Raw genomic sequence first — 11003 nt, forward strand, 5'->3', positions numbered from 1 at the left:
TAGATTTGAATCATGTGTAAACAAAAATATAACCTAATAAATTACAATTAAGGCGTATTGAATGTTAAAATGTGTTTTAAACAAAGTTAAGTGGTTATCATTACCCACTTTACTCTTAGTAATTTAATAATTTAATAAATGTCATCACTTAAAATTTTAGTTCAGAAGTATCGTATCGGTATCGATATCGACATCGACGATACTGCCTTGAAAAATATCGGTATCGTATCGAAAACAAAATAAGTGGTATCGCCCATTCCTAATGAACACTCTCTGTGATTGATTGGTTCTGTCTTGCAACATTTGCGTGTGTTCAGATGAGCAGGAAAATAGTTCTATCCTACACAATTACTCGCTAATAAAGGTTATTCGTCCAATTCAATGCATATTGTACGCATTATTATTTTATTTTTTTTGTTGAATTAACAAAATCACTGCTAAATAAAACACACCTTAGTGTCGATATTTTTTGTTTGAGTATCGATACTTTCAATACTCGCGTCAGTATCGATATATCAATACTTTGGTTTGATACGCCCATCCCTATAAACGAGGCATTTGTTGCATCCAGTGGGGACATAATTACGGATTATAATGACTTATACTGTCTTTTTACGTGTTGCGTTGCATCGCGCCGCGTAAACATAAAACCATGTCTGCATTTGTGATCAGAGAAATGACAAACAACAAGCGCTACTCTACACTGCCCAAAAAACTTGCGTTTGAATCGTCAGTGGCAAATTCTTTAAATATAAAAAATGTACTTACAGTCTGCGAGTCAGAACAGCCCGCATTGTAGTCTCTACCAGGATCAGGAAACGTCCTCCATAAAATACTACAGCGAGAATAAAAGTTACGCCTTCTTCCTTTGCGTGAACATTTGGGCGGCGTTATGCAAATCTTCCCACATCGTGACGTAGATATGTGGGGGCGTGTTAGAACGAGCCGTTTTAGGTAGGCGTGGCTGACTCTTAACTTTTATAAAGAATATCTCTTTGGATTTGAGACTTTAGTCTTTGCAACTTTACAGATCTTCTTTATGCACCAAGAGCTTGTAACACTCCAAAGAGAAAGGAACAATTGAAATCGCATCATATAACCCCTTTAAAAAATTAACGGTTGCACTTCTTGGACGACGATGCCGACTCTGTGTTTTAGCGGCTCTCAGTCTCACCTGACAGGAATTAATTCAGGTAAATTAGATTAATATACGTTTATACCTTTATTGATCATAGCTTCATTCATATACAACGACAAGACATGGTGGAACCTAACAGAATGATAATAAAGAGCTAAAATTAGCTCTATCGCTCAGTGAGAGATTAGGCTGAGGGGCCACCTTGATATTAATTATGATATTTTTTAACATCTTTCGAATTTTATCATCACATTTTCTGTAAATTCTTACCTGGAGGATGACTAGCAGGATGAAAAGTTCAGACACATAGCAAAAACCTATGAAATGATTACCTGCAATATTCTCAGGGAATTTGTTGATTAGAGAAAAAATTTAGTAATAGAGTGTTTCTTAATAAAATGCTGTTTTCCATTTTAGAAGTTAGACGTACTTAAGACAACACGTGCAGAATTTTAACTAAGCCCATTAGGCCCATTGAACTTCTGTTATGTTTTGTGAAATAAAAGGTTCTTCAGTTTGTTACGGCATAGGCTATGCATTTAGGTCATCAGTGGTTGTTATCACAGATGAGCAGACTTAGTCTCCAAATAATTGCCTTTTTATGTAGACATATTCCCCCTCCTTTCACTGTCTTTCTCATACATGAATTCCTCATCGTCTCCGGGACAATGGGGTCAGTCGTAGGTGAGTGTGGGATCAGGATTGTTTTCTCATTCAAATTCAAGTAGCTTTATTGATTCGATCACTTCAAAGAAAAACTTGCTGATGTGCTTTTCACAGGAGAAGCATTCAAAGTGAGGGCAAGAAAACAGCTTGAACTTTTGCCACTGTCTCCATTCTGGCTGAAAATATACAGTTTTGTTCTTTCTCTCTCACTCGTCTTCCCTTTGCACTTTTCCTCTGTTCCATTTCCAGGGATATCATTTCTTATCCAGACTTGTTGAAATGTTTTTGGTAGAAGGGGTGGGATCGGGGGTAAAGGGAGAAAAAAGGGACGGGTGGGGAGCAACTCAGGAATCGGCTGGTAATTACCTCTGAGCATTTGGAGAAGAGGATGTGGTTTCAGTTTACACGGTCTCATTCTTTCTCTCCTCCCTGGCTCCCTTTTGGCCACTCAAACACTCCATTTGCTTCTCGTCTCCTCGCTGCTTCTTTCACGCCATTTGTATGAGGAATGTGGAGACGTGTACGAAAGGAACAAAAACGAAATGAAGTGAAGCAGATAGAGCAAAGTGAGAGAAAGAGAGTGTGAGTGAGTGGGTTTGGAGAGAATGAATGGAACTGATTAAAGAAAATTAATTTAAATGCGTCATCGTTTATTAAGGTCTGAGCCAGTGGCAAAATTCATGTGAATAAAAAAAAATAAAAAAAGATTCTAGGGTCTGATGTTTTCTTGTGGTATATCTGTGTAAAATGGATGAAAACCAGTGTTGCCTTCTGTTAACATAAAGCATTTTAAGATGAAGCTCTTTAGTTCCAGATGAACAGATAGTGAACATAAGAACTTTATAACATTAATTTTACAGCACACCCAACATAGAATCGGATGCTTTTTCATCTGCACAAATGTGCCTCTGCATAACTTTTGTAGAAAAGGGCAAATTTAATATAATCAAACAGAAATATTATTTTAGAGATAATAATTATTATTTTAAGATTTTTATTTTACATTCTAAAAATCATTACACATTTTATTTATTTAATTTACTTTCTATATATATATATATATTACTATATTTTACTATTATAAATATAGTTTTTTTTTTAAATTTTAAATATGGTCTGAACAAAAAGTGATTTAAATTGGTTTTGAAACATAAAGTCCCTCAAAACTTTAGAGGAGGTCTAAATGCAAATTCAAAGCCGGAGTCTTGTTATGACAGACAGGCCTACAGCAGCTCTCAGCAAGAGACAGAAGAGAGCCGAGATTTGAAGCTGTGATATGATTGACTGACAATGGCTGACTGTTGTGGTCTGAATACTAACAAAGCTCAGCATGAGATGTTTTTGTTGGCGTGTTTGAATGAGAGAAAGGGAGTAATATGGGGGTTTCCATGTATTTTACACCAATTCAATTTTTAAGCAAAAGCTCCTTGTTTGACAAAATCTCCAAAAATATAATGGAATGCTTTCGAATTTAGTATGACTGACAACTAAATGTAACTAAAAGTTTAAAAAAGTGAGAATCCTTGGAGGTGTGATGCATGATCCATGAACAAGGAATCTGGACTTGTAGGAATCATGCTGCAAGTTCCTTTGGATAAGTGTCTGTTAAATGACAAATACCAAGTATTAAGATGCAGCTGAAGGAATCAGCCGTGCATGACCCGATGGCTGAAGCCAAATGGTGGGGCAAATAAGGGTCTTGTTGAACCTTTACTGGAAGCACATGGCGCGCGAGCAGCGGCCGCCCAATGAAACGCGGCACAGGCGCAAACGCTCCGGATTGGCCGAGAACTCAGCGCACATTCACAGGCTGATCTGAGAGAAAGAAAGACTGCTGAACACCGGCGGATGAGAAGAGAAGAACGGTCCAAAACAACTGTCTGAAAGGAAAGATACGAAGAAACATGGAGTCAAACACGGAGCGAACGTTTGCTGACTTTTCTGGATCCTGGAAAATGAAAAGTTCTGAAAATTTCGAGGAACTTTTAAAAGCTCTCGGTGAGTTTTCAAGATTCGTCATTATTAGAAACGTTTTATCTAAGATAATTAAAACTTTTTTTTAAAATGTGACCTTTGTATTCGTATTGGTTTATGTTTTTTTAATTAAAATTAATTACAAGTTATTTTGATATTTTGTGATGCTTAAAAATGTAGCCTACTAGTGTAACTTCCTTTAAATTGTAAAAAAGAAGGGGAAAAAAAAATCAAATTAAAGGCCTAAGTAATTTAGTATACATATTTTCTATTATTACCTCTTTAAAAAAATAAATAAAATAAGCAATAATGCTATTTTGTTTTACAATATAAAATGAGCAATTTTGTTATCATCTGACAAGAGAACTATAAACCAAAAGAAACCCGTGCATGACTGCATGTCAGACATTCATTTTTTTTTTAAATTATATTTTGTTCAGGTCAAATTGAGACTCATTTGACCATGAGCACAATGAATGGAAAGCTGAAAAATGTTCTGCTTCACTTCCTCATGGGATTGTGATTAGGCTCACAAACCCTTATATGGGGCCCCTCAGCCAGCCCTTTGGCTCTGTAGACACACCGTCCCTCGACCCCAATTATTCATTCAAAGGGGAGTTCACCAAGTACACGGTTACCCCTAAATGAAATAAAAGCAAGAATGAATCCGCTGTCTTGACTCAGTATTTAAAGATATAGATTTCCTTGGTGTTAACTAAAAACGGGGTACCTGATTTTAATTGTTTTGACCCCTGTTTAGACTGTACAACATTCCAGTGCAGATTGGACACGGTTGGACAGGAAATTGGCCAGAGAAAAAATCTTTTATTTCTGATTATGATAAATGGCCTTTTAATTTCTTAGCACATTTGTGTGTGTGTGTTTGTTTGTTCTACAGGCGTAAATGTCTTTTTGCGGAAGATTGCAGTTGCAGCAGCTTCCAAACCAGCTGTTGAGATTACACAGCAGGGGGAAAGTCTCTCCATTCAGACCTCCACTAGTGTGCGGACCACTTATGTGTCCTTCACGGTGGACGAGTCCTTCAACGAGACTACAGTGGATGGACGCCCATGCACAGTAATACCACACATCTCAGCACATTATATTTTTCTCTCTGTTAACTGCTACACAAAATCATATTTCATAAGATTTACTATTAGAAAATATCAATGTATTCAATCTATTATTGTTTATATTTTCTAATACTAAATATTATATGTTAATATCGAACTTTATTTAATGGGGAAGTTCACTTTTATCTATACGCACAAACACGATGTATGTTTTCAACAAACTTTGAGACCCTTTAAAGATGTTTTAAATTAATATCTCTGCTTTTTGCCCTTTTCTAACAATTTCTCGTCAGAGTTTTCCAAAATGGGAGACAGACCGTAAAATCACTTGTGAGCAGACGCTGCAGAAGGGGGAGGGGCCTGAGACATCATGGACACGTGAACTGACCAATGATGGCCAGATGATTCTCGTAAGTGCACCACTTATTTGAAAAATAACGTTAATATTTTCAGCTGAATTATGCCACTAGCATATAATATAGATTACTACCAGCCTACTCTGAGCATCTTAAAAGCTCAACACCTTACAATAATAGATTGTTGTTCACTCCTCACCATTATAGTTCACATTATTATAGAAGTTACACTCTTCCCATTTAAGCCACTTACAGTAAACAGGCTCCTCAATGTCTGTTTTTTTGTTCTTGATATTTTGAAACTTTCAGTTAGTTAAATCAGTGTTGCATGGTTGGAAATTAAAAAGAGCATTCTTTGAATTCAGAGAACAAGCCCGTCGGGTAAGGATCTTAAATTGTTCAAGCAGTTGGATGGTGGTTTCTTAACATCTCTGGTGTTTATCTTCCAGAACATGAGAGCCGGAGATGTCGTCTGCACCCGTGTGTATGAACGAGACTGAAGGATCCTTAGATTTCAGTTCATTTATTCCATTCCATCTCAACCATGTCCGCAATATGCTAAAATGCTAGTTTATCATTGTGCAAGCCTGTTCCTTCCACGTTTTTTATGTTTGACATGTGCTAAGTTTGTGTGCCAGAGAAGGAGAGATGTTTGAAGGGTCAGAGGTGGTACTTGTATAAAGATGGTAGCGAGTTTGCATTGTTCTTTTTGGTGCATTAGCTGAGAAGTGTATTTATTATTGGTGTTTGTGCATTTTATGTTGCAGTTTCATGTACATGCCACAATGTGTCTTATCAATCAAAAATGTTTTTGGCAATAAACCTTTATACATAAAACCCCCAAAAAATCTCATGACTAATTCACTGTTTTCTTCTTGCCTGGATTTAGAAATGTCCTTGGTTGCACTTTTACACTTATTTTCTGCCTCATTACTTTTCTTCAAAGTGCTCTTTTGATCTGTTCTTGCTTTCTGTCTCCTGATCCAACCACTTACAGTGTTTTGAACAACACTATAAATTTGTATGTTATGAGTGTACATCAGTTGTTGAATTATTTCCTGCCAAAGAGTAATATGAGGGAATGAGGGAGGGGTATGGAAAGAGTGAGCAAACGTTAGAAAAGAAAAATAATTTCATGTTTTTAAGGTTATATTCCCTCTGCTCTCTCTCCCATCTGTAGCTAGTTACTGCATGAGGTCAGAGAGAATGTCTGTCATTTCTCTTTCTTTTTGTCTTTCTGCAGCCAGAGTCATGATCCAAACTGTTGCTTTATTCTAAATCTAGGGCACAGTAAATGATGCAAAAAGCTGCTGATGAAAAGCTAAATTAAATTAAAACTCTTTCTTCCACTCTTCGTATCTTTCCTTTTTCTACAGACACACATTTATTTAACAGCATTCAGAGACTACTTTTTTTTTCAGTTTGGTGCCGATGATGAATTTTCCAGGTTCCAGACAGCAGAGCTCACAGTGGACTTATTCAAGATTGCACATAATTTCAGTCTGCATGCTGTGTTGCGTATGTGTTTTCTACAATTCTCAATGGTCCTGTTAAAAGTTTTAAGCTCATATAACCCATGATGTCTTAAAAGTGTATATGTGCCGCAGTGTACTGAGGTTGCCGTTAAATTCTGGAAGAGGTTGAAAAAATCCATAAACCCTGCTTAACATCAGAGGCATTGACTGTATTTTTGTGGTTTTGCTAAAGCAAGAATCACTGCAAGAATCATTGCAACCACCCAAAGCACCCTAGAAACCACCTGGCAATGCCATAGCAACTACCAAGAACACACTAACAACCACTTAGCTATGTCATAGAAACCAGAAACCACCTACCTATGTCCTAGCAACCACCCAGAACTCTGTAACAACTATCTAGCAATCTAGCATTACTGTGCATGGGCGTCCATCCACTGCAGTCTCGTTGAAGGACTCGCCCACCGTGAAGGACACATAAGTGGTCAGAAATCAGAAATCAGAAATAAAATATTTTTCCTATGGTAAATTTCATGTCCTTTCTTGTCCAACCGTGTCCAATCTGCACTGGAATGGTGTACAGTCTAAACAGGGGTCACATATTTCTAGCAATGCCTAGAAAGCACCTTGCAATGTCCTATCCATAACCTCCTAACAACCACCTAGCAACCCTTCCGAAACTCCATAATGAATCCCCAAGCAAACACCTAGCAATGCCCTGGCAACCATCTAACAACCACCCAAAAAGCATTTATGGCTCTTTAATGTCGTGACAGATCGCTGTAGCACCTCAGTTAAAGAGGTACGTGAACCGATCGTCTCTTACTCTTTACTAGTTATAGCATGAAATAAACAGGAATGAACATCAAAAGGTATCTCGTTTCAACCGTGGAAAGACATCAATACACACCATTTTTCAAGTACAAGTCCACCGACTTTAATCTACTCTCTTGTCTGGTTTGTTTGTCGGACAAAATGGCAGATTCGCTGTAATGATTGGTCAGATCACCTGTCAGTTAAACTCCCAGCAAAGAGTCAATTCACTTACATCCATGCAGAACTTCCTAGTAACCACCTAGCAATGCCCTAGCAACCACCCAGAACACCCTCACAAGTCACAACCACCTCGCAACACCCTAGCACTGTGGCGGAAAGTTTTGCATAGGCATAACATTTTCTTCAGAAATTGCACATTTGCACTGCATTAACTTCTATTTGTTCCATCTGTCTGTCTAGGCTTCTTGACTGACTTTACAATTCCAAGTGAACACCAAAATGCTTTGAGACATGGATTCACATCCACTGCAATGCCTGGCATGTTCACTGCGCACCTCGTTAACAAGATTAATATTATAAGCACTCTAGAACAAGGTCATCAACTCTTCACCATGTATTTAACTCTGGCCTTGTGTGGTTTAAGCCCATTGTGGTGGTATGCACTAAATGAGGCCCAGACCCTGATTTCTCCTCTTCTTTAGTTTAAACCATACCGCTGAGAAACAGCGGCAAAACCCACAAGCCCACAAGGTCCACTGAAGCTCCCTCCATCCCTGCTGGTTGCCTTGGCAATTCACCAGTGTAGGCTTCATGTCAGCTCATTCCACAGGCGGTGATGTCATGGGGCCATGCTTGATTGGCTGAGGAATGTTGTGGTTTCAAAGGGACGCAAAGGGAAGCACAGACACACCCACTTAAGAGAAGAGAAAAAGAGGTTTTAAAGGAAAGATGGTTTAGGGAATTAATAGTGACAAATCTTTGTCACTTTAGCATAACCTTATTCTGAACTCACAGATAAAGAACATATTGTTTCTCTATGAATGGTTCATTAAAGGTCCCATTCCTGTTTGCCATCGCACTGTCATGCTCACTGATTAATGTATTGCATTTGAACTTCACTGGAAGCTTGCACACCAAGATCAGAGCGTAAAATAATGCAATCCAGGAACCATGCTGTTTCAAGATCAATTTGTGGAGTGTTCAGTTTCATGGTTTCCATTCAGTATGTGTGCATTTTATCCACATCTGGTCAAGACTGAAGTCAAAGTGCTGCATTGATTGTTTTGTTGCAGCAGCAGAAACTTTATTATCAAAGAAAGCAACCTGACTGTCTGCAGTCAGAGGTCAAACATTCAATAACATAAAGTGAATATCTAAGAAACTGAAATTGGACTTACAGCAAAATGAGAGAGAGCATGAAGAAGGGTGATTGTGTGTGTGCGTGGACCGGGGGAGTAGAGGTATATTTTGTGTTTTGAGGTATCATATGACTTACTTTCTGCCCTCCTGTCACCCATGTGAACTCAACATGACTTAAGAATTGCCCCGGTGCCATCTATATTTTACAGAGGGAAGTGCTAAAGCCGAAGGAAGAGTTCTGCCCTCCTGTCACCCATGTGAACTCAACATGACTTAAGAATTGCAAGCCTTCAGCAATCTTCCCCGTGTGACAACTTGCCCCGGTGCCCCATCTATATTTTACAGAGGGAAGTGCTAAAGCCGAAGGACAGCACAGCTACATTATATTAGGCCAGATTACTCTATTATATTACTAAGATGTATATTCTGCTTCTGTAAATATATCTAATCCCTTATTTTAATTTTATTTCTAGTTCATATACTTATACATTAGTAATTAATTTTACACTACATGTTTAATACTTTTTATATATTATTATTTTTCTTTCTGTTAATACATGTGTACTATTTGTGAGCAGTCCAGCTGCAATTGCTTTGGCAATACAAATGTATAATTTTTGTCATGCCAAATAAAGCACTCTTAAATTGAATTGAAATTGAAATAGAGAGAGAGAGAGAGAGAGAGAGAGAGAGAGAGAGAGAGGAGTTACGGTGCTGCCTCGCTTTTCGAGGCAACAGTGACGCCCAGTGGTTGAAAGGGGAACAGGAACAGCATGAGATTATGAATTTTACATTGTACCGATTAACCGAGACGGACGGACAGACAGATATTTTAGAAATGATAGGCCATGCTGTTAAATAATATAATACACTGAAATACAACGATTTTTGTTTGTTAGGCGAAACATACCCCCTTGCTTCACCCCTCAGACATGCGCTTTCTCGCAATAATTCTCCTTCATCATGTGATATAATAGCGCTTTCTCACGGGCTCTTCCTCGTCACGTGACGCAACTATTTCCTGAACGCGTCAGCTCTGCTGTGTTGCCATGTCCTCTAACTAATAACCCATTTTGGTTCTCTTTTTTTCCGCTTGTAATTTAAAGACTAGTTTATTTCTAGTTGTAATGTTAACTATTTCATTTATATTCATGTAAATGCGAATGATTTTCAAAAATACATAATTTTGCAGTTTACTCATCTAAAACGGAAAAAGGAGCGCTTGTTTTAATGGGGGTTTTTTAAGTTACTTGTGCCGCGTGGGAAACCTGGCAACTCCCCTGTCCTGTGATATGAACGCATTTCCTGTGCTCGCCTCTAGCGCTACACAACAACGCCGTCAGACTTGCATCGAAACGAAATCGTATCGCTCGTCGGATCTAACAAAGGAAAATAAATAAATAAATAAACAAATAATTTAACAATACCAATGAGGAAGACCATAAACCAGTGTAGAATAAGGACAGGTTTTGCTACGGACACCTGACGTCTCGTTGTAATGTTGGCTGGTTAGCTAGTTAGTTCATGTTAACCGCTCGCGGTGTGATTTGTTTGTTTTAAACTGACTTATTATAATCTGGTATTTACTAAACTGGATTGACTTGTGCCTGCAACTGTCCGCTACACAACACTGTTCTGGTGTTTACCTGGTCATCGCGGTTGAGTTGAACCTCTTTATACATCTTGGCAAGATTAAATCTGCCAAACCAGTTCCAAAATGTCAAAATACACCACTTTTGCTGATGCAGCTGATGATCACAATCCATTTCAGGTAATATGCTGTTACAGTTTTTCTAATTTTGTAAACTGCTTGTGTTGTTGTCATTTGTGGCCTAATTTGTATCTCTGGTGATGCTGGCATAAGACTTGACAGTCATCAAAGGTCAGACCAATCATATTAGGATAAATGACTGTATTCTTGTATGAATGATCCTTCCAGTCTGTGTCCTTGACAATTCTGGTCTGAATTTGAACCAACTAATGAAATTAAATATTTCAAGGAAAAGTATTATAATGAAACCGCATGTGTAAATAGACTATCAGTCAAAAGTTTGGACACACCTTGTTATTGTTTATTGTTACTATTTTCCACATTTTAAAATGTTAGATAAGTCATCAACAATGTGAAACTATAGTGTCTAAATTAGGCTAAAAATATTATTTTATTACATTTTTAGTTTTAGTT

General features: G+C 37.9%; 2 protein-coding genes across 2 annotated transcripts in view; both read left to right on the forward strand.

Moving 5' to 3' along the window:
• Window positions 1–3545: 3545 nt before the first annotated feature.
• Window positions 3546–6045, forward strand: LOC107599588 (cellular retinoic acid-binding protein 2-like). The gene is made up of 4 exons (XM_016291227.1): window positions 3546–3802; window positions 4677–4855; window positions 5145–5261; window positions 5657–6045. The coding sequence occupies exons 1-4, from the start codon at window positions 3709–3711 to the stop codon at window positions 5705–5707; spliced, it is 441 nt and encodes a 146-aa protein (XP_016146713.1). The 5' UTR covers window positions 3546–3708; the 3' UTR covers window positions 5708–6045.
• A 4065-nt stretch (window positions 6046–10110) lies between these two features.
• scamp3 (secretory carrier membrane protein 3) overlaps window positions 10111–11003 on the forward strand; it is a 9163-nt gene continuing 8270 nt past the window's right edge. The window contains exon 1 of the mRNA XM_016291117.1: window positions 10111–10589. Within this exon, the coding sequence (XP_016146603.1) occupies window positions 10536–10589 (54 nt within the window). The 5' untranslated portion in view covers window positions 10111–10535. The remainder of the gene's footprint in view (window positions 10590–11003) is intronic.

The sequence above is a fragment of the Sinocyclocheilus grahami genome, unplaced genomic scaffold, assembly GCF_001515645.1.
Source record: "Sinocyclocheilus grahami isolate Dianchi unplaced genomic scaffold, SAMN03320097.WGS_v1.1 scaffold268.1, whole genome shotgun sequence".
In the NCBI taxonomy this organism is placed as follows: domain Eukaryota; kingdom Metazoa; phylum Chordata; class Actinopteri; order Cypriniformes; family Cyprinidae; genus Sinocyclocheilus; species Sinocyclocheilus grahami.

Bases quoted from the DNA above. Each gene is read 5' to 3' on its own strand.
- LOC107599588 (XM_016291227.1), top strand. From the start codon at position 3,709: ATGGAGTCAAACACGGAGCGAACGTTTGCTGACTTTTCTGGATCCTGG. The intron at 3,803-4,676 runs GTGAGTTTTCAA...TTTGTTCTACAG, and splicing joins GGAACTTTTAAAAGCTCTCG to GCGTAAATGTCTTTTTGCGG. The intron at 5,262-5,656 runs GTAAGTGCACCA...TTTATCTTCCAG, and splicing joins ATGATGGCCAGATGATTCTC to AACATGAGAGCCGGAGATGT.